The sequence below is a fragment of the Xyrauchen texanus genome, chromosome 39, assembly GCF_025860055.1.
Source record: "Xyrauchen texanus isolate HMW12.3.18 chromosome 39, RBS_HiC_50CHRs, whole genome shotgun sequence".
Lineage (NCBI taxonomy): Eukaryota > Metazoa > Chordata > Actinopteri > Cypriniformes > Catostomidae > Xyrauchen > Xyrauchen texanus.
In genome coordinates, this window is record NC_068314.1 from 21,814,753 (window position 1) to 21,839,331 (window position 24,579).

General features: G+C 37.6%; 1 protein-coding gene across 1 annotated transcript in view; it reads right to left on the reverse strand.

Annotated features, from left to right (window-relative positions):
* Nucleotides 1–5,328: 5,328 nt before the first annotated feature.
* Nucleotides 5,329–24,579, reverse strand: part of LOC127632911 (WD repeat-containing protein 18) — an 80,194-nt gene continuing 60,943 nt past the window's right edge. The window contains exons 8-10 of the mRNA XM_052111744.1: nucleotides 22,133–22,299; nucleotides 13,728–13,796; nucleotides 5,329–5,790 (exon numbers count right to left, since the gene is read on the reverse strand). Coding sequence (XP_051967704.1) covers nucleotides 5,662–5,790; nucleotides 13,728–13,796; nucleotides 22,133–22,299 — 365 coding nt within the window. The 3' untranslated portion in view covers nucleotides 5,329–5,661. The remainder of the gene's footprint in view (nucleotides 5,791–13,727; nucleotides 13,797–22,132; nucleotides 22,300–24,579) is intronic.

Consider the following 24,579-nt stretch of genomic DNA (forward strand, 5'->3'; position numbering starts at 1 on the left):
TTGTTTTTTGCTTGCTTAAGCAATTCTGTTTCATCGTGTTACTTTCACTTATTTTCCAGAGAACATGGATATGTGGATTTGTGAACTACATGACATTTAGTGTTTCAAAGAATGAGCACAAGACATAATTCCACCTTTCATGTGGCAGTAAATCTGCTAAATCTCTTGACATTAAATAGGCAAAGTTTGTAAAGAAGGACAGAAGCTGGCACTGAAACGAGCACTGTGCATAAATGGGAAACAGCTCTCAGTGGTAAACACAAGAGCTATCTGTTTACTCCTCACATAGTTTTCAGCCTAATATGCTACTGTGACAAATGAAGACTCAAACATTTTCCAGCAGCACAGATGGGTCATCTCACAGCACCATTAGCAGTTTAACAGAGACGCTTTCAATTATTCACATCCTTCTTGAGTGTCTTGAAATTTGTGGGCTATATTTGTATAGGACTTTCAAAAAACATTTCGATTTGGTCTGCTCGCGGAATCCATTGGAGACCAAAGTGAATTTAAGTATTCAGCAGCATTGATGACAAATATTTCAAATGACAGCTGGAAGGGGTATGACAATCAACAGTAATTTGAGTGCTATAAAGTTTGTGTGCTATTGTAATCAACATTTGACTTTCATTGCATCCTGCTCTTTTCATTTTAGTCACGCTGCAATAATCACTGGCTCGTGTATAAGCCACAAAGATGTACAGCCATGGCCAAAAGTATTGGCAGTGACATAAATTGTGTTTTGTTAGCAAAGTTTGCTGCTTCAGTATTTGTAGATTATTTTTTCACATGTTTCTATGGTATACTGGAAAACAATGATAAGCATTTTGTAAGTTTTAAAGGCTTTTATTGGCAAAAACACAATATATGAAGAGTCAATATTTACAGTGTTGACCCTTGTTCTTCATAACCTCTGCAATTCGCTCTGGCATGCTGGATATCAGCTTCTGGGCCAAATCCTGACTGATGGTGATCCATTCTTGCCTTATTAGTGCTTGGAGTTTATCACCATTTGTGGGCTTCTGCTTGTCAACTCGCCTTTTGAGGATTGACCACAGGCTCTCTATGGGATTAAGATCCGGGGAGTTGCCTGGCCATGGATCCAAAATTTCAATGTATTGATCTCCGAGCCACTTCATTATCACTCTTGCCTTGTGAAATGGTGCTCCACCATGCTGGAAAATGCTCGGATCATCACAAAATTGCTCCTGGATTGTTGGGAGAAGTTGCTCTTGCAGGACGTTTTGATACCATTCTTTATTCATGGCAGTGATTTGGGGTAGAATTGTGAGAGCGCACTCCCTTGGATGAAAAGCAACCCCACACATGGATGGTCTCAGGATGCTGCACTGTTGGCACGACACAGTGGTAGTGTTAGTACCATGGTAGTGTTCACCATTTCTTCTCCGGACTATCGATTTTCTAGATGTCCCAAACAGTCGGAAGAGACATAGAAAATGTCTTTGCACCAGTCGTCTGCTGTCCAATCCTTGTACTTCCTGCAGAATTTCAGTCTGTCCTTGATGTTTTTCTTGGAGAGAAGTGGTTTCTTTGCTGAACTTCTTGACACCAGGCCATTGTCCAAAAGTCTTCGCCTCAATGTGCGTGCAAATTCACTCAGACCAACCTGCTGCCAATATTGAGCAAGCTCTGTACTGATGGTGACACGATTCCATAGCTGACTCCTCAGGAGGAGATGGTCCTGGCGCTTGCTGGACACTCTGGGACGTCCTGAAGCCTTCTTCACTGCAATTGAACCTCTCTCCTTGAAGTTCTTGATGATCCAGTAGATGGTTCTTTCAGGTGCAATATTCTTTGCAGCAATTTCCTTTCATGTGAGGCCATTTTGATGCAAAGCGATGATGGCTGCATGTCTTTCTTTAGAGGTCACCATTGCTAACAAGAACACAATGATTGGAAGCACATCTTTTCTCTTCTTTTATAGCAATCAGTCTTCTCTTATAATCCAATCAGAATGATAGTGATTTCACCTGAATAGTACTCGTTCACACTTTCTCAGGTGCTGCTGATATGATTAGTGAAATTATGTTGGTTGGTAATTTTGTGCCAGGGCCAAAAAACAGTGAAATTTGGGTCTTTGTAATAAAGTAAATTCTTTTGGCCAATGAAGCTTTTTGCAATTATATAAAATGCATCTGATCAATCTGCACAATAATCTAGAAACAATGTCAATCAACACCACAACAACTAAAGCAGAAAACTTTGCAAAACACAAAATGTATGTCACTGCCAATACTTTTGGCCACTGCTGTAGAACAGAAGTAATGCCAAAGGCAACTAGACCACAAACAAAATGATGTGGTTTGACTGGAGGTGGGGGTTTTGTGGTGCTTGCTCATGCAAAACTTGCAGCCACAATGCTAAGGTGGTGTTGATTGAGGTTCTAGGGCTTTGCTAAGTGTTTCCTAAGGTTTTCTGCCAGCACGGTTCATTTACGTGGACATTGCAACGTTTTCGCAAAATTGAAATTACATGCTTAATTACAAGTTTGGCTGCAGTTTTCAAACGAAATGTCCATCGGGGAAACCAAAACTGAGCGAAATGAGGTTGTAATCAGACAAGGTTTTTAAGGTGAATTTTAGATGGAGATTTTAATAAAACATACCTCCCTAACCTAAAACGTTACCTTAAACCGAACCAATAGTGTCCAGAAAGATAAAAGAATTTAACAAAACAGATATCCTTACCCTTAACCAACACCTAACTCATTTTAGATTAAAAAAAAAGAAAACATACATTAACATGCATAAATGTCATTTCATGTCGCTTCTATGCCACTTTCACTTTAGTGAGTTTTTAGCTGGACTCAAGCAGCAGAGCTCAAAGTTCAACGCTCTATCGGGTTAGCTACCAAGTAAGCTAATGACATAAGAATAAGAGTGAATATGTAGGTGGGTCTGTAATACAAGTGTTAAAATATTTCGTTTTTCAAATCAAAAGTAAAAGTGTTTTGATTTCATAACATAGCAGTGGTGAGTGAAAAGTACATTTTTATATATCAAAATCAGCAATGGTACAGTGGTAATTTGTGTGACAATGACTAAACCACACAATTGTTGTAGCCCCTCTAGAGTTCATTTCACCAGGAAACTGCAGCAAAACGTAGAAAGCGGCACGTACAAGTCAGTATGCAAAAATGTATACAGAGTAACATTCATTGTTTGAGACCAGGTTGTTTTCTGCACATTGCCATTTGGTTGCTAGGGCATTCCTTTCTGTTACCATACTCCAGGCAACAATCATATTCATATACTATCTCTTAGGAAAGTCATAGCACACAACTCCATACAATATGATGTATCATTCATGTCCACAGCACAAACGTGCAGAATGATTTACGCACCAAATGTAATACTTAAGTACGTAACTTATATGAGCAATAGTAATATTAATGCTTGCCTTAAATCTGCAAACACTCACATACACACTTACTAAGTTCACATTCTTTTCAGGCCTGAGGAACAAAATAAGCCCTTAAGAAATGTCTTCTCTCATGAACACCCTGCTTTCGCTGCTCCGTGCAGCTGAGAGATACAGAATGATTTCTGTCAATGTGAGGGAATGAGTTTCCAGAGAATTATTTGAGAGAGTGTGTGTGTGTAACGAACTGTTTCTCCCTCTTGTGAGGAGGAACAGCTGAAGTAGAACAATCTTCAAAGGGGAAGTGCTGAGAGGTAGTTGTGGTGTGCCAACCTTTCCCTTAGATGGGTCGTATCTACATCAAATGGTCTAAATCAGTGTTTCCAAACCTTGTATTATATTTTACCAAAAGCCCATTCGGTAAGGCTTAAGTACCCCTTCATCAACACCAAACATAATGTGTTCCTATTAACTCATACTAAATATAAATTATCATATTAAACATTATTAGTAAAAAAATCTAAATTACACTGCAAGTGGAAAACTCACCAAGCATATATATTCTGTTATGAGGGCAAATCCACTAGGTTCACTAGAGACAGGCGATACCACATATTTTCTTTTTGATCCGATACTAATCAATGCCAATACAGATACCTCTATTAAATGTAATTTTGGGGGGTTAAAATGTTTTATAACTTTCAAAAGCCATAGTCTGATTTATTTAACATTTATAGGCCTAAATGGAAAATTATTAAACTTATATTTTATTGCTAACAACAGCAGAGCATTATCAATTTTTAATAACTTTTAATTAAAATAACCTTGTAACAAACGTCACTCAAACCCATTATGATAAATGCCACATTTATATATTTTTTAATTAGGTGTGAATTAACTTCAGATTGGAAATATTGATACTTTACGATCGATCCACCCATCCCTATCATCCACAGATATTCATAGATTATACAAATTAAACATTATTTTATTTTCTTAACTTAAAAAATATATAAAAAAAAGATCAAATCTAAAAGTACTGCTGGAACCTACTTGGAGCCTGGAAACTCTGTTCTAAATTAGTGGACTGTATAAAAATCAAGCATTCCATCCATTCATAACAGCATGGCAATGGAATGCTGATGACTTTTCTTGTTAACTTATTTATATAGGTTTTAAAGGCTAGAATGTTTTTCCTTTAAGATTCTGTGGATGTTTCCGGAATTTAAATCCTGGGAGATGTCTTCGAGGGTCACAGAGAGGTCAGCTTAACTCTCCTTTAACAAGGGATGGAAAATAAGCTGCTTTGCAGGGGAAAGGTGTTTTTAAAGTGTTAGGCACTGCAAAGCAGGAGGGAAGTGCACATGGAGGGAGGGAGTGCGGGATGATATTGAAAGTGTCATTTAAACAAGTGCATGGTGTGAGGCTGTATGAACATTGCTGATCTGATCTTTCAGACCGGCTTCAAATTATAAGACAATACATTTGCTGTCAGCTACTAGATGTGCAGCAGGACACACTTGCAACAAACATTCTGAAATGAGGCTCTGTATATTGATCACTAGTGTTTAGATTGTTTCCCTGGCCAAGCATGGGATCATTTTGCTAAAGACCCTATAGGTTAGATTATGCAAACTTTTCAGATTTTATCATCAGAACATTAGACCCAAACCAATTATTTCAAAGATATGTGGTTTAAAAATTAAGTTGACCCAAAAATCCTTTACTCAACCTCATGTTGTTCCAAACCCATATGACGTTCTCCCTTTCGTGGAACAATAAATGAGATGCTAGGCAGCATGCAAGCCTCAGTCAGCATTCGCTTTCATTGCATGTTTTTCCATACAATGACAGTAAATGGTGACATTCTACATTACATTTTAAACACCTATTAAAGAGCTTGGACAATTGTTCAAATATGTCACACAGATGAATGGTTCTCTTTTTTTTTTTTTTATTATGTTTTTTTTTTTTCTCCAAATGTTATATATAAAAAAAACAAAAAACAGCAAGCACTTCAAGTTCAGACTCATTTTATAGGTCTACATTAATACAACAAGTAAATGTCACAATGTCAAAATATCACCAAATACACCTCTGAATTTATGTTGGATTTGTGTTGAGATTGATGCTAAAGAAAAACTTGCCCTTGGGTCACAAATTGGATTTTTGGCTCTTTTTCGGTCTAGTTCTAAGATTTTCATTAGTTTTATGCATTATTCTCTCCTGTCTTTCTCGTATTGACAGTTGTTCTCGGAGACCCTCTGCAGATGAGTTTTTCTAGTTGGGTTTGGTCAGAAGCTGAGTGGAGAACTCGTACAGGTCTTTATTGATCTTCTTTAAGGTCCTCACCTCTTCCTCCAGCTCAGACACTCGCACCTTAGTGTTCTCCCCATCACCAAACACACTCTGAATAAACCAGAGAGAAAGAGAAACAGAGAGAGTTATCTTTTTTCTAACCATTTGTCACTTCATTTGACAGATATAGTAGAGAATAACAAGAAATTATAAGGTAGAGGGGGGGGGGATTGGGTCACGCAGCAGGCTGGATTCAAAATTGTTTTGGCTGCATGAACACCACAACATCATGTGACTGGAGCACATTCACGTACCACGATGCCACAGCTGCAATGTGAGCTTGATATCATACTCATTATCTTGGAGATTTTGGATTTAAGTTGAGTCATTTAAAGTGCCAAGGGTACATGTAGCTAATTATAGTTTTAACTGCACTTTAATGGTGTATTAAGTGATTTTGGATATGACAAAATTAATAAGTCTTTTTACTTACTGAACCGCAAATAGAGTTGGGAAATGTGGTCTTAACTTTGTACAGACAACAAGTATTGTATATATTTAATCATATTAGTTTTCATGGTTTCACATAATGTCATGGCTAATTTCAAAACTGTCTTTATTTCTTAATTTGTATTCTGGTGCAATGCCTTAGCCTATACATTTTCATTGCAAGTGCATTACTATGAAATCTGTTTTATTTTTTCCCCCAAATAATGTGTTTTCCATTTTATTTTTTTGGAACTGGAGTTTAAATACATTTTATAATAACAGAGACTGTCTAATCAAATTAATGAATAGCATTGTATTCAAACGAGAGCAGAATAATTACTTTTCAACATACCATTGGATTATTTTTATCAAATGAAGAGCTTCTATACAGATCATCACTGACAATCCAAAACACAACATTGGAGTTATATTTATTTTCCTATTTGTCAAATAGAGTGCTAATGTATTGATGAAAACAGTGATGAAACCCTTGCTTGTGAGATATTGCTTAAATATAATGTATTTATTATTGATACATAATAATAATAATAACTAGAATTAATATAATTATTATTACTAATATTACTACATTGAATATTACATTTTGTTCGCATTTGGAGGTTTTTTTTCCTCTCAATTTCACAGTTAAAAGGAGATAAATGGAGATTTTATTTTGGCAGAAAACCAGATGTTTTTAATGACAGCTTCTCACGTCAGGAAAAGCAGCTCACTATATGGCCTAATGTACTTCTTAAACCGCAAAAGGCTGTGATTTAATTATATAAAGTCTGCTTGTGCTGTGCGCGTCACATTAAATATGTGCTCTGCTCTTTGTCATTTATTATACACACAGAGTGTTGATACACTGATAACACCAGAATGTTTATAATGTGGTGTTATCAGTGTATGAGCGGCCAGCATCATTCAGACTGTGGGCTCTATTTTCGTGAGTGTGCAGCACTACGTGCAACGACCATGCAAAACGACTTATCCAATTTCCGTGAGAGCACTAATTCTAATCGCAATTTGCGCAAAGTCATTTGAAAACCATGTCTTAACTCATCACAAAATCAGTTCCTGCATTTGCAATTTGGAAATTCCACCAGCAGGTTGTAATAAAGTTCATGTCCAAACTCTGAAAATATAGTTGAAAATCAAATTACATCCCTGATGATCAGAGTTGTAGCTATCTTATATGAAACAAAAAATTATGACATTTGTGTTATCTATTGGTCATGGTTTATTTTTCAATTATTATTATTATTATTATTATTATGTTTAAATTTACAATTGTATTTATGATTTTGAAGTCACTGCAAAACAGGCCGGTGGAAGAATTTGTAGAGTAAAATATTTGGAATTAGTGGACTATGATTTTTTTTTTTACCACTTAATTATTTTTATAATATTTTCATTTAGTTTGAAGTGTAATTTCAATTTAGAAATATGTTTAGTTTAATTTTTCCATGTTTCAAAAAATGTATTTATAAAATCAATTCGACTGGTAGAAGAAGTACTGAAATGCCGATACAATCTGTTAATGCTAGCCATGATTTGTGTGTCAGTAGATAAAAATGATTAATAATACTTACATTATCTGTAATATAACATCCAAATGCTGAGGAGAATCATATTTTCCATGTGTATAAAAGGAGCGTGTCCCTGTCATAGAAATATGCCCGACAATCTTCAAGGACACATTTGATGCACAAAAGAACATAAATTTTCAATTCTTCTAATTCATTGCATACAGTCCATTTACACTATCAACTACTTGAATGTGCTGTCATGGTTTATATATTGCTGGTGCTTGAGAGAATAGGATGCAGACGGTAGCTTAATAACTGGAGAAAACCTCAGAATTAAATTGCACTTAATCCATCACATTTGCGTGTTGCGCGTGTGATTTTGCCATACCTACATGCACCTAGACTTAGCGAATGCTTGCACGAAAATACCAAAATTTCATGGCCATGCCCACTGACTTTGCACTTACAAATTATGTCATAGCGCTGCACTTAATGCTATGGCTCTTAAAATAGGGCCTTGTATATTTATTTAATTAAATATCACCTTTTTGTGGTTTAATTATCACACTAGGACATATCCCGATTTTAATTTGATTAATTGTGCCATTTATTTGATCCCAAACATGTCGAATTCTTTGACATTCCACACTTTATAGTTAATTCCCTTTTATGGCTGGATTTCACGATTCCGCCCGTGTACACAATATGTTGTCGATAGCACTTAATTTGTATTGAACCGCATAATTCCTTTAATCTAAAAGAGCTAAATCATGAGCATAATACTGCACAAGTTCTAGTGAGCCAGAAGATGAACTGTTGGAATAAGGAGGTGAGTTAATTTTATGTGTGGAAAAAAAAACCACCTGGGCCTGAAAATTCAAGTTCCATAACAGATTTCTGCTGAGGTCAACGAATCCCTCTTTAGAACATCCCTAATCTAGCAGAGAAAATATTGACATTCCCTTTGTGCTGAATTCTCCAATGCAGGCAAACGCTGGGTGACAGCGATGCACATTTTCCCCAGATTAAGGCAGGGGGAAAGGGGAGGTTGGGGGTGGGGGTAAATACTCGTGCTCTCCAGTTATATATTTATTTATACATCTCCTGAATAACACAGCGGGCTCTGAGTTTACCAGCAGGATCCAGCTCCCTTTTGAGTGAGTGAAACTAATCCACTTAATGGTCCTGCCAGAGCAGACTCAATCTAAAAGCATCAGGAACTCCAATGAGGAAGAGGAAACAACCATTATGGTGACCTGAATGTATTCAGAGACAAATAACTCTATCAAACCCCAAAACACTCCTCTGTCCCTCCAGATGGACAGGACTGTGGAGACCCATCTGGTCTCACTTAACTCTGACATTAAAAAGAGAGCAAAATAATGTTTTTGGACAGAGGGAATTATGAGGTACATAGCCTCTGAATTGGCAAGAATTGGATCTTGTTCTTTGCTTTGAAATCCTTAACTAGCTTAAAGTCAAACATTGCTGGTCACCGGCATATGTTGTGTTTTGATTGCTAGTCCCCATCAAGACTTCCTTGGTCAACCAGTTTCATCAGAAAGATCAAGCAAATGTTGATGGTAAACAGTTTAGCTATGCTGATCCACCAGCTTACACAGTACTAACCAGTATAAACCAACCTAGACTGGCACAGAAAACAATACTGGTCTAAACTGGTTTTATTTATTTAATTTTAACAGGGTATAATTTTAATTCCCTAAACTACTAATTTTCAATAGATATAAAGCTCAGAATTTGAAAAAGCTGAACATGAATGGACTGAAACAACTGTACACTGATATACTAAACAGTAGTCGATATTGTTGAACTGATTTACAACTTATCAGTGTTGAACTGTTGAAGTGCAGTCATGACAGCTGCTCTGAGCTTCCTCTTGAACTTCCTCCACAGTTCAGAACATTCCCCAAAACCCTCAGATCTCGGCTCACAGCATTCACTGCTTTTTATTACTTTTGAGCTCCAAGAAAATAAACTCTTAACTTTGTGTTAATCAGTTCAGCTTCAAGCTCAGTTTGATTGATCGTGTTCTCCTCCACTAGTTTTCAAATACGTCTCAACTACATTTTCCACATCTCAGGGTTTGCTCTGGAGAGAGTCATCACAGTCTTGTTAGAGAAAATATTTGATTGGATAAGAACGGCCCAGTGGAGATGGCCTATCAGCAGTATAAATCAGCAGATACTCTGACAGAGTGTACCGGGCTTATGACTTGTAAGAGGAAATGAGTGAGATGGTCTAAATAAAAGATTGTAGTATCATATTGACCACATCTGATCACCACCCACATTACACATCACGATTGTCATCTCCAGAAAATATCCCTTTCTTTTAGTTTTTACCAGCTTAAAACCTCTATCACACACGTCAGTTGTTCTGATCGATTCATAGTTGTGCAATACTACTTTATTCAAAAACTATTAGTAAGTCTGAACGGCTAGTCAGTGTTGAGGGCAAACTAGGCTGGTTTGGGGTTAAGACCACCAGACACAGATCAAATGTGTTTCTAAAGGATACAGTGGAGTACAAAATCTTATTTAAACCTGGAAATTAACAGAAAATTATAGGACAAAAAAAAAATTAAGCAAAACAAAGAGCAAAACTTTAGATTCTTCACTATTTCTAGACAAAGCAAATTTGGACATAGTTAATTTCCTTGCTTCCATTGAAACGCAAGATGCTCTTTAAACAATCTCAGATCTTCTATTAATATTGTGGCACAGATAACAAAACTTGTGCGACCCATTTGAAGTCTTCATGTGAATTTTCTCATTTAAAGCGCTATGGAGCAATTCAAACATTTCTGCACTGACAAGGAAAAGGGAAAACACCTGCTCTTCACCAGCATTAATTACAAGACTTTTCACAGCTACACATCAACAACACCCTTACTAACATGTATCACTGTAAACTGTAATGGAAGTTTCATTAAGTATTAAAAAAAAGTGGTTAAATGTGTTTAGGCTATTATTTTTAACAAATGAACCAGTGGTTTTCAACCTTATTTTGATGAACGCCCACCTACTTAATTCCCTTTTTGAAAATTGACATTTATGCATTTGGCACTAAATGTATTAATTAATGGTTTATTTTCTTTATAGTTTTAACAGTGTGTGGCAGGGCGGAGGGCGGGGCCGGGTCGTGATTCCTTTACCAGGGTACCCCCAGGATCCTCCAAATGAAATTCAAGGCTTTTTAAGACCTTTTTAATACCATTTCAAATGAAATTTAATGCCAACTTCGTACCCATTCCGACAGAAGTATGAGGGGAAAATGTCAAATCTGTATACATTTTGAACCCTAGAAAATAATTATGTACAAGTAGGCTACTTGAATTAAATAAAATATTTTATTTAAATTATCAGTTGTATCTTTAATTTATATAATTTAATTAATTATTGTAAATCACACATAAGGGAGTTTTTATAATAATGTTATAGGCTAATACATTTTTAATGACATAATTATGTTTCAATTTTTTAAATAATGTCTGTCATAAATAAATAAAATTTATTTTGAAGCAATATTCTCATCAGCTTTTACATAGCCTACTTAAATCTGCATAATTGTGATTTTTTACACCAGAGCGTTATTTACTTTTATAAGGACAATTTTAAAACCTTACTATATGCACTCTCTTTCCTGTCAAATTCTTACATTTGATCAAATTAAGTTTTAATAATAAGGGCTGTTATCAATCAATTGTAATAAATAATTTTATGAGATTGATGTTTAAACAAATAATATAAAAAAATCAATGATGCCTTTAAACAATAAACCAATAGGTGGCGGCAAGTGACCGTCTTAATAAATGAATCATTGAGTCATTCATTAAACCGATTCGTTCAAAATGCTGAATCATTCAATAACAAAAGACAGCGCTTAGTGTTTCTTTTCTTTTGTAACTATTTTCGTCGGTAAAATAGAACAAAACGATAATGCGTCTAAATTGTAAGTGACTACATATTAACTAGGTTACTTGTTTATTAAACTATATATTCAATGTAACATTTGCAATCGTGATATTATAGAACAGCTCAATTAATTTCTTCATTATTGATAGCCAGAGCTGTTAATCAGTAACCGAAGAGGTCTGTGCTGCACAGAACAGAACAACAGGTGGTTGGCGCTGGCGAGCAGTACTACACGCGGTGTGTTTGGCACCCTTCATATGGGAGTCCAGGGCCGTAACACCCATCGTCGTTAGCTTAAAAGATTTCTGGCACCAACAGCAATAGGCCTCGCTGTCATTTCCTGGCACAGACTTGACCCAAACGTAATTCGGATTCCTTGGCCACAGCGGATTAAACCGACACTTTCCCATTTTAACAGACAAACTAGGCTAGCTACTATCTTGGTCTGTACGGTCTGTACCTCACTTGCCTAGTAACCATAGTAACGGGTGCGCACGCTTTAGCGCTTTCTGCTATGACGTGGAGCGCGAGGTGCACTCAACGTTACGCTGCATGATTTTTTAATTAGCCTACATTAACAGTTAATTTTGTTACGGTATGAACAATCCTAGGAAAGGCAAAAAAAAATATAAGACCTTTGTAACGAAGTCTAAGACTTGTATACCAAATTCAAGGCTATTAAGGCCTCAATTTGAGATTATCAAATTTAAGACTTTTTCAAGGTTTTTAAGACCCGCGGGTACCCTGCTTTACACTGGTCCGTAAACTCTCTCTCTCTCTCCTGCACGATTCTCTGCAGTCGACATTTATCCCTCTCGGAGGCTTGATTAGCCTAATACGGGACCGGGTGTGTAGGATCACGCCCCGCCCTCCACCCTGCCACGCAGTGGTATTTGTAACAAGACCCTAGTAAGCACATGAAAGCATGGATCATCACTGCCATGGTTAGATGTAAAATTATTTCTATAAACAATTACATTTTTGTAATTATAAACAGTAGACCTACTCTAACCACACGTAAAAACAATAAATACAAAATATAAATATTTACAAGTTGTAACAAAAATTTATTATATTCCCTCACTCCCCAAATATAGACAATGACAAATTAATAAAGCTGAAGTTGTGATATATATGTATTATGAATCTATTTCTGCCTAAATTATAGTTATTGTTACTATGGTGAATCTAAGACATCATAGATATTACAGTTTTATTTTCTGTTAATGTCTGATCTTCTGTAAAGCTGCTTCAAACAATGTGTGTTGTGAAAGGCGCTATACAAATAAAAATGATTTGACATGACTATGGTTAATTCAAGGGTGGTGATGTAGAATTCTGTGCCGAAATCAAATGGTTTCCACTTCTCTTGCCTTGCTTCTCACTGATTCTAGCAAAGCTGCGAGTTTAAGAGCTGGAGTTTTGCACTAGTGCTGCTCTGTCCATTGAGCCGTATCTATCTACAGAGCCATACAGGTGCATTAGCCAAGGTTGTGCCTCTGCCTGCGTTTTTGACGCTGCTAAACCAGATACTTCAGATGTGTCACTAGACTTCAAAATCAGATGAACCGCGGTACAAATGCGTAACAACCCATATAATTGAGAGCGCACGTCCAGAGTCCACACTTGTGTCGTTGCCTGATTTTCATAATTTCTTTAGTGATTCAGCCGCTAAACCAGCGCAGAGAGTGTGCGCAAATAAACAGTGCTTTTATAAAACTCAGTTTATTTGTAGTGAATTCACCACTAAGCGTGTTTTATAATAAATAACTTGCTGAAAATTTAATTAACATTTAGTTTAAACAATATTCACATAATTACAAAAGCAGCACTCTAAAATTCAGACTTAATTATGTTAATTGTCTAAATTATGTTAAATGGCCAGGTGAGCACGATTATCGGCTAATGCGTATAATCTCACAATGCCAATTATCACCAGAATAATCTGTCTGGTTTATATATTGTCTACCACCATCCACACTACGTGAGATGACTGTTCAATCTCAGGTCTCTACTAACTGATTATCAAAATAATCAAACCATCCTTGCCTTGCTAAAATTTATCTCATAGTAATGATGGAATCACCCTGCTTACCTTGTCTGTGACAGCACACATTAGAGAGTGGAGCTCATCTGCTTTCTCCAAATACGTCCCCTCCAGCTCCTGAGAGTTGCATAAAAAAAAAGACAAAACACAACACTTAAAGAGTCAGTATAATAATAAAGTATTTATTTGCAACAATGATTGAATATGCCGGTGTTTGTTTGTAAGTGCATTTCCCATGATACAAGTGTCCTCAAGAGGCTGTGCCAACCGTGAGAGGGTAATTTACAAACAGGTTCTAATCATGACTATATTCTGCAGTCTGATCACTGCTGACATTGAGTAAGTGGCCAAGGGGGTTGGGCAAGGGCTGACATTGTTCAAAGGGTAAAACATGATTATTAAATCTGACAATGAAAATCCCAGCAAGATCAATCTCTTTTTAACAGCCCTTCCCAGATCCTGCCATCTAACTGAACTGATGATTTACAGGCCATCAGTGCCCATCTGCAGGAATGTACTGTTTCTCCCTCTGTGGTTACAGTAGGTTGCTGATTTTAGAGGAAGAAGATCAAAGCTGGTGCTGCTGCCCAGCACAATAGTTTGATTTAGCTAATAAAAATGCCCACATAAGATCATGTCCAAATAGGACCTATATAGAATCTCTATAAATTCCAAATATAAAATATTTTACTTTGATGATGAATCATTTTTTGAATTTGGATACTATATGCTCTTTGGATTAGGATTGATAGGTTTGTAAAAAGTTTTTACTTTTGTGTCATTAAGTCGCACAGCACTGGCCTGACTTTTTAAGTTTTTATTTGTCATTTGAAGTCAAACATGGAACAGTGTATTTTGATGCTCTATGTTTGAACTGAAGGCAAGCGCAAATGAGATTTGAGAGCTATGGTGGAAGGATTCATTAAATAACGACTTCAATTTTGGTCTGGTCCTCACACAAAGATATCGTATGGCTTTGGAAGACATGAAATATAAAGCTAGAGTTTGGGCTACTTTTATGGTGCATTTTGTGTTGTTTATGGAGCTCGACAGCCTTAGTTCCCATTCTTTTCTTTTTTTTTTTTTGGAAAAGATCAGAGCAAACATTCTGCAAAATATCTTCTTTTGCATCTTACAGTAGAAAGTCCAATGGGCTTGGAATGACATGATAGTAAGTATGGGACAGAATTTTCATTTTTGGGTGAACTTTAAATATTGATAATGCAAATGACAGTATGTAAAGAAGTTCAAGTTCAACCCAAGCTTTGGTCCTGACTACTAAAGTGGACCAGTCAACCACTGCAGCTCACCCAAGAGTATTTTGGCTGCCATACTGAGCTGCCTAAATCAAGGCTAAATAATAGCTTTCCTATCTTTATGCAAAGTTATAACCTATGGGCCGCGTCCCATCCATCCTCACGTTTCACTCAATTAGCAGTGTGAAGAACACCTGAGCTTCTCCGAGATGGGAGCAGGTCAGATTAAGACCCCTCTTCCTTCTCTCTGACCTCCATGTGGATTGAGTCAGCCAGGCTCTTAATAGACTTTCCCCCCCAATTGTGATTATTAAGGGGGTCATGCAGTTCATTTCTAGCCAGTGCCAAGGTACACCCCTCCCATCAGGGCCGTTCGTTCCCCTCAATTACGGAAACAATTCTCAAAAATAAATTAATTTTCTCCAAGCAGCTTTAATTTACACGCTGTGTGGTACCCCAATCACACCGAATTGTGTGATGTTGGGCACAGCCTCTGGGTCACAGTTGGAATGTGTTATTTTGGTTTCCTGGTTTCAGTATTAATGCACTTATCAAAACATTTGTTTTAGGTTCTCTCTCGCTGAGCAGAGGTGAAAGGAGCGCATTTTCCTGATAGGATGTGCTGTCCTAGGGGCTGGAAGATTAGCCACTCGGTAAATAAACTACTTGGGAGGGGGAAGGAGGAAAGCAGCAGATATGAAGAAAGAAGGAAAGGATAAAGAAATGCAAAGGTTAGACTCAGAGCAGGTGGTGGATAATTTTAAGACTTTGTAGAAGCATTTCATTTATGTGTCCATAATTGATTTGGATGTGTGAGGAATTTCAGCCAGGCCATAACCAGCTGTTGCTCAACAGAACTGTAAACATTCATCATCTTCACACGCTGGTGGTGGAGGGGAGATGTATCCATATGTGCAACCTGCTTTAAATATCTCTGACCCAATTACATCACCAACATGCAGCTGTTACATACTATTAAGTCAAAACATAATTAAAATGTCAATTTTTTCCTCTCTCGTTTTCACCTTATGAGTGGAAAACATAACTTAAAAAGAACACGACAACCCATCTAGTAATCCTTTTGGGGATAGTTTATGGAGATGTATTATCTCAGATTTGCAAAGCTCAATATATATATATTGACACACCAACAAATCAGCCCCAACATTAAAACCACCTGCCTAATATTGAGTAGGTCCCTCTCATGCTGCCAAAACAGTGCCAACCTGCATCTCAGATCTTCTTACCACAATTGTACAGAGCAGTTATCTTAGTTACCGTAGACTTTGTCAGTTCGAACCAGTCTCTCCAATCTCTGTTAACCTCTCTCATCAACAAGGTGTTTCCGTCTGCAGAACTGCACCTAACTGGATGTTTTATTTATTTTTTGGCACATTTCTGAGTAAATTCTAGAGACCGTTCAGTGTGAACATCTCAGGAGATTAGCAGTTACAGACATACTCAAACCAGCCCATCTGACAACAACAATCATCCATGTGATTATATAATCAAATCACTAAGATCACATTTTGTTCCCCATTCTGATGATTGATGTGAAGATTAACTGAAGCTCCTGACCCGTATCTGCATGCTTTTATGCACTGCAGTGACATGATTGGATGATTAGCTAATAATATGGATGATTGTTGCTGCCAATTTGGAATACCCAGTTCCCAAAGCGGTCTAAGTCCTCATAGTGGCGTTGTGACTGGCCTCAATTCAGGTGGTAAAGGACGAATCTCAGATGCCTCCGCGTGAGACGTCAATCTACACATCTTATCACATGGCTTGTTGAGTGCGTTACCATGGAGACGTAGCGCCTGTGGAGGCTTCACACTATTCTCTGCGGCATCCACACACAACTCACCACGCAGTCCCACCAAGAACCACATTATAGCGACCATGAGGAGGTTACCCCATGTGACTCTAACCTCCCTAGCAACCGGGCCGATTTGATTGCTTAGGAGACCCGGCTGGAGTCACTTAACACGCCCTAGATTCAAACTCACGACTCCAGGGGTGGTAGTCAGCATCTTTACTCGCTGAGCTACTCAGGCCCCCAGACGGGCTGGTTTGAGTATTTCTGTAACTGCTGATCTCCTGGAATTTCCACGCAAAACAGTCTCTACAATTTACTACGAATGGTGTCAAAAACCAAAAAAAATCCAGTGAGCAGCAGTTCTGTGGATGGAAATGCCTTGTTGATTGGAAAGGTCAACAGAGAATGGCCAGACTTTTTGAACTGACAAAGTCTACGGTAACACAGATAACCGCTCTGTACAACTGTGGTGAAAAACAAATAGCATCTCAGAATGCTATCCTGAGATGTGGGTTGGCCCTGTTTTGGCAGCACGAAGGGGACCTACACATTAATAGGCAGGTGGTTTTAATGTTGTGGCTGATCGGTGTACATACATACATACACACTGGTGGCCAAATGTTTGGAATAATGTTCAGATTTTGCTCTTATGGAAAGAAAGTTTATGAAAGTGTCATTCAACTTATTAAAATATATAGTCAGGACATTAATAACGTAAAAAATTACTATTACAATTTGAACAAATACATTTCAGAACTTCTTAAACTACTTCAAAGAGTACTTCAGCTTTGCAGATCCTTGGTATTCTGTCTGTCAGTTTATCCAGATACTCAGGAAACATTTCACTCCACACTTCCTGTAGCACTTGCCATAGATGTGGCTGTCTTGTCGGGCACTTCTCACACACCTTACAGTCTAGCTGATCCCACAAAAGTTAAATGGGGTTCAGATCCATAACACTCTTTTCCAGTTATCTGTTGTCCAATGTCTGTTTCTTTGCCCACTCTAACCTTTTCTTTTTGTTTTTGTTTCAAAAGTGGCTTTTTCTTTGCCATTCTTCCCATAAGGCCTGACTCCCTGATTCTTCAATTTACTGTTGTATATGAAACTGGTGTTGAGCGGGTAGAATTCAATAAAGCTGTCAGCTGAGGACATGTGAGGCATCTATTTCTCAAACTAGAGACTCTGATGTATTTATTTGTATTGTATCTTGTTTAGTTGAACATCTGACCTTCCACATCTCTTGCTGTCCTTGTTAGGGCCAGTTGTCCTTTGTCTTTCAAGACTTTAGTTTATACCTTTGTAGGAAATCTTCAGTTTTTTTTTAAGAGTTTCTAGAGAAAGCGGTTTCTTTTTTGCCATTTTTGACCTAATATTGACCTTGACCTTAGACATGCCAGTCTATTGCATACTGTGGCAACTCAAAAACAAACACAAAGGCAATGTTAAGATTCATTTAACAAACCAAATAGCTTTCAACTTTGTTTGAAATAATGGCAAGTGATTTTCTAGTACCAAATTAGCAATTTAGCATGATTACTCAAGGATAAGGTGTTGGAGTGATGGCTACTGGAAATGGGGGCCTGTCTAGATTAGATAAAATAAAATAAAAATAAAAATTATTTCAGAAACAACAAAATCTGTACATTATTCTACACTTTTGGATTCCAGTGTGTGTGTGTGTGTGTATATATATATATATATATATGTATATCTCAGTGGCATGCAAAACTTTGGGCACTCCAAAAGGCGATGTGGTGAACATCAGTTCAGATGGCATTCCAGGGACCAGTTTAGGGCAGGGCCCCTCTCGAACTGCTGGTGTGGAAGGTGTGCCACACTGTGATTGGATACTTGGTGAATGAACAATGGTTCAGCAACAACAGATAAGATGCCAAGACAACTGCCAGACACCTCTTACAGGGCAGGAAGGAAGACTTTCAGCACCCACCACCACCACCAACGAGAGGACTTCTCATTGGACTATAGGTTGACTTTAACTCAAACTCATTCCTAAGGTTTAGGAAAGAACTGCCATAAAAATTCCTTCAGGACCTCCCGGATCCAGCAGCAGTGGAGGGCCACAGAGTTCAATTCATACCTATGGTTGGAGGCCTTAAATTAACATAAACTGCAACACATCCACTCCATGCAAAGCACAGTTTATGTTAATGATTATTGACTGTTAACACAACAGTTCACAGGACAGACCTATGAACAGATAAACGAATGCATGGACGATGACTTAACCGTTTCTTATTGTGTTTGGTCTCAATCAATTCCATACGATACCTTTAATAATTTGAAAGAGGTTTGGAAAGAAATAATGCATGGGTAAAAAGTAGGTCTGTCGATTTAACGTGTTAATTCAGTGCGATTAATTTTACAAAAAATAACACGTTTAAAAAATTAGCGCAATTAATCGCATGCCCACGGACCATAATAAGGAAGATTCCAGAGAAATGCAGGATAAGATATATAATATAGAACAATATATATATATATATATGTCCTTAATTTTATTACAACTGTCTTCATTTTGCTGATGATCAAAGACTCTACTAGTTGTCCAGACTCTCACAAATCCTTCAGATAAATCAGCTGATCATCTCTAAATTGTTAAAATATTATTCTTAACTGGTGCCTCATATTGAAAAGGGGGAGGGGTCATCTGATACACTCATAACCACACCTTAATTGACACATGATCAAAAAAGCACTACGTCATCTGTGAATCGAGTAGAAACCACTACAGCATAAAGTTAAAAATGACAAATTTCTTTAATATTTTAAAGGGGACCTATTATGCAAAAATCACTTTTACATGGTGTTTGTACATACATGCGAGTCGGCAGTGTGTGTACACAAAAGTCCACCCACTCCTTTTTCTTATATTTCTATTAATCAAGAACAGTGTGTCAAAATGAACTGTTTTCATTTCTGCTCCAAGTGACTTTAGAGCAGGCCTTGCCCACGACTGGCGACGGACTCCACCCTCCTCCCTTGAGTGATCTACACACAGTCCGCCATTTCTTTCTGCGTTGGAGCAGATACAGTGAGAAGAATAATGTCTCAGCTTCATAAGCGTCATAAGTGTTCTGTTGTTGGCTATAAAAGAGAACATAAGAGTCTTCATGTACTCCCGGCATCTGACAAGCTGGACGCAGTGGACAGGCTGGACTGGTAATCTTGCATACCGGGCATTTTCCCGATGGGCTGACGCACTTTGGGGCCGATCGGTCATCAGGAGAACCGAGATGGCTGGTGGGTCGTCCACGAAACGGGCCAAATGGGCTGCGGAAAGCTAAAATGAGCAGTCACATAAAGCAGAACGCACCACAAAACAGCGCCACGATATGCAGAAAAGGACAGCGAGGTCTATCAACAGATTTTCGATGTTTAGGTCAGGTGAATGTGAGGGCCATGGCAAAACCTTCAGCTTGCGTCTCTTGAGGTCATCCATTGTGGATTTTGAGGTGTGTTTAGGATCGTTATACTGTAGTAGAAGACATCCTCTTTTCATCTTCAGCTTTTTTACAGATGGTGTGATTTTGGCTTCCAGAATTTGCTGTATTTAATTTAATCCATTCTTCCTTCTACCCGTGAAATGTTCCCCATGCCGCTAGCTGCAACACAAGCTCAAATCATGATCGATCCACCCCTGTGCTTAACAGTTGAAGAGGTGTTCTTTTCATGAAATTCTGCACCCTTTTTTCTCCAAGCATACCTTTGCTCATTGTGGCCAAAAAGTTCAATTTTAACTTCATCAGTCCACAGATCTTGTTTCCAAAATGCATCAGCCTTGATTAGATGTTCATAACTTCTGACGCTGAATTTTGTGGGGAGGACCCAGGAAAGGTTTTCTTCTCATGACTCTTCCATGAAGGTTATATTTGTGCAGATGTCGCTGCACAGTAGAACAGTGGACCACTACTCCAGTGTCTGTTAATCTTCATAAGGTCTATTGCAGTTAAACAGGGGTTTTGATTAGCCTTTGTAGCAATCCTACGAGCAGTTCTCTGAAAGTTGTCTTGGTCTTCCAGACCTCAACTTGACTTCCACCGGTCCCGTTAACTACCATTTCTTAATTACATTACGAACTGAGGAAATGGCTACCTGAAAATGCTTTTCTATCTTCTAATAGCCTTCTCCTGCTTTTTTGGCATCAATTATTTTAATTTTCAGAGTGCTAGGCAGTACCAGGCCTATGGCTGCTGATTGTTGGGACAAGGTTTGAGGAGTCAGAGTATTTGTAAAGCTTTGAAATTTGCATCACCTGGCCTTCCAAACGCTGATTGTGAACAAAAAGTCTGAGATCTTGGTAAACGTTATCTGAGAGCTCAAATCTCTTGGGGTGCCCAAACTTTTGCATGGTGCTCCTTTCCTTTTTTTTTCACTATAAAATTGTGCAAAACAAAAATAATACTTATCTTGCTTAAAATGTTGAAAAGAATGTTTCATCTTTAACGTAAAGTCTTTTGGAGATCAATTCATCTTCTACTCACTTAACTATTCACAGCAACAGAAATTTTGGCCAGGGGAGCCCAAATTTTGCATGCCACTGTGTATATATAAATATATATCAGACTGTCGATGATATTCAATGTCCTTGTCAATAACTGTTTATTTGTTTAGAAATTACATAAAAGTGCTTTTGAATCTCAACAGCCATTGTAGCCAGTTAAGATTCAAAATGTTTCATGAAATAAAAATCTAGTTGAAGATAATGAAGGCATACTTTCCACAGTTATTCATTAAACTGACTATATTGAAGGTGTTTACTATTTTACTAATCAATATTTACTATTTTTACACCAATTTTTTTTACATTTTTTAAACAAGGTGTAAAAAAACTACATCTTCACTCATATTTCATATTTTTGAACACAGATGAATATTAATTATTATTGTCCAGTCAAGTTTGTTTTTTATAACACGATACAGTTGCTCATGTTCCTCATAACACAATTTGGTGAAACGCTACAACCTCCTCCATTTCTGTGATAATGTGTCATGTTTTTAGATTTGTATAATAACTTTTAGTGGCATCAAACATTTGGAATTTCACGAACGGCTGAAACTGCAGAACTTTGCCTACTGCTGCGAGACTGCTAAGAAACAGAGCATCACGAGCCACATGCTTGAACGCAGAACAACACGTCACTCGTTCACTTTGCGGTTTAGTAATAAATATGTCCATTTCATGATTCTGATGTTATTTTGATTTACTGTGCATCAATAAAGGATCATAAAATTAGTCTAATGACGAGCTGTTTGGGCAATATAGTGGCCAAATGAAGACAAATCCCACTTGAGCACTTTGCCATTCGTCCAAGGCTCAACGCAATTGGTTAACAACGTTACTGCAGAAATGTTACCTGTGTGTTGGCTCCAAGTCTCAGACACACGCCTCCAGTCCCTGTGCCATCTCCTTGCTCTGAGGGGTTCAGGTGACGACTGAATCGTGGCAGCGGGATGGCAGGACGGCTGTCAGGAAGGAACATATTGGCAGGTGCTGGTATGATGACAGCATTGGTAACAGGACCTGTTTAAGAGAGAAGACTAGGGTTCAATATCAAATGATCTTTAAAGGGCAAGTTCACCCAAAAATGACAATTTTCTCATCATTTACTCACCCTCATGATATCCCAGGTGTTTATTTCTTTCTTCACCAGAACATATTTTAAGAAAAATAGCTTTGCTCAGAAGGCCATTCAAATGCAAGTAGATGGTGATCCGACATTCAAAAAAAAGAACTGACAGTCAGCATAAACGTCATCCATATGACTCCAGCGGTAAATGTCTTCTAAAGCATTACATCCTTAACATGCCAATGCAAATTCATCACATGAGAGACCGTGTGACCTCCACCCTCTCATGAAGCTTACCGGAAGCATTGGATTTTAGTTAAAAAGAACTTAAATATTCATCTTTTTCCGACCAAAAGAGATTGTATAGCTCATAGGTTCATTTAACCGCTGGAGTCGTATGCATGACGTTTATGCTGACTGTCTGTGATTTTTGGAGCTTCAAAGGTCTAAATCACCAGCCACTTGCATTTTAAGGACCTACTGAGCTAAGATATTTTTCTATTTTTTTTTTCCAATTGTGTTATGGCGAAGAAAGAAAACCATACACACCTGGGATATCATGAGTGTAAATAATGAGAGAATTTTCATTTTTAGGTGCACTATCCCTTTAAATAGTCTCATACATCTCATATGTTCTTCCCAAATGTAACAAGAAATTCCTCTGTGAATATCATAGATGTTTTGTAAAAGTTTGTTATTACCACTGTCCTGAGTGAAAATGGCCATTTTTAAGAAACAGCAAATCCAAAAATGAAAATACTGAAGACATAAAAAAAAAGGCTGAAACCTTAGTTGATATTCACTGCAAATCGTCCTCTTAAATTTTTAATCACGCTTGTGTTTAATTGAAAACATGCATAGCGTCATGTCACAAATGTGTCATGAGACACATATGAACCAATGATGTTTGATGCACACATGCATGAATGGGATTTGAGAGCTAAAGTGAAGTGGAACATTTTAAGATAATAGCTGCTTACGAACCCAAAGCAATCTCAAATTTCTAAAAGGTTCAAGAGATATGGAGAGGTGATGCCAGGCATGTATCCAGCACTGAATAAAAAAATAAAAAATTAAAGGATTCTTGAACTGAATTTAAGATTTTCCCACTTACGTCCTTTCCCGATTGGAAATTGGGAAGATAAAACCAGTTAGAATCAGTGGCGTCCTTGGAATTTTATGACTTATGATTTATGATTTTATGATTTAGCACTCAGAAGTGCTAAAAAGCACTTAAGCTCCCACTTACAATGCAGGAAATTTTTATTTGCCCATTACTGTCAGTCTTGAACATACTAAAACCAAATCTGGCAGGTTTGTCTGACAGGCAGGAGAAGGTTTGTTTGTGCTGACACCATCTACAGCACTCTAGAATAAAACATTGTTCTTGCATTTCACCTGAGATAAATTAACATCTAGATTTAACTGAACTACTAGCAACTGCTGTCCGCCTATAAGAACTAAACACAAATCATCTGTCTGTTGCTACTGTACCATTGGGACGTGTGGCTCATTTGATCTGTATTAGGTTATGTACAAAAAATCAGCTAAGGCAGATCGAAGAAGTCAACTGTATCAAAACTGATCACAAGCAACTCTGGCTGAAATGAACCTATTAATTTACTTTTTTTTTTAAATATATATCAGTGGTTGACAGTTTTTTAAACTGATAAATGCTGATTTTGATCTAAAAAGCATGGTGGTCGTTGGATGATATAATGCCGATATACAGTACAGTGGTCCCAAATGTATTAAGGCCCCTAAACACTTTCTACAAAATGAAGAATGAACATGTGATGCCATTGAGTGTTTATGAGTTTGTTTTGGTGGTTCGTAACCGCTCACCAGGGCAAACTTTCAGTAAAACTTCTTACCGGCTGCTAAACACCTCCCATGGCATTGGTAGGTGTGATCTGGAGCTGCACCTTCTTTGATGAAAAAAACTAATTCCCGTTCAGTCAGTTAAGATCAGTCAACATGAACACACTGGCATGTAGAGTTATTAGTGAGCTGGTGCAAACCTAACTACATCTGTTCGATCGTTCGCATGGAGACATTTATCTAGAACATTTAATACATTTTTATTTTTGTTTAATTAAGTCTACAAAAGGAAACAAATCTACTCAAATGCTTTTAAGTGCCCATTTACTCTTTTGTTTTATACACCGATCAGCCACATTATTAAAGCCGCCTGCCTAATATTGTGTAGGTCCCCCTCGTGCTGCCAAAATAGC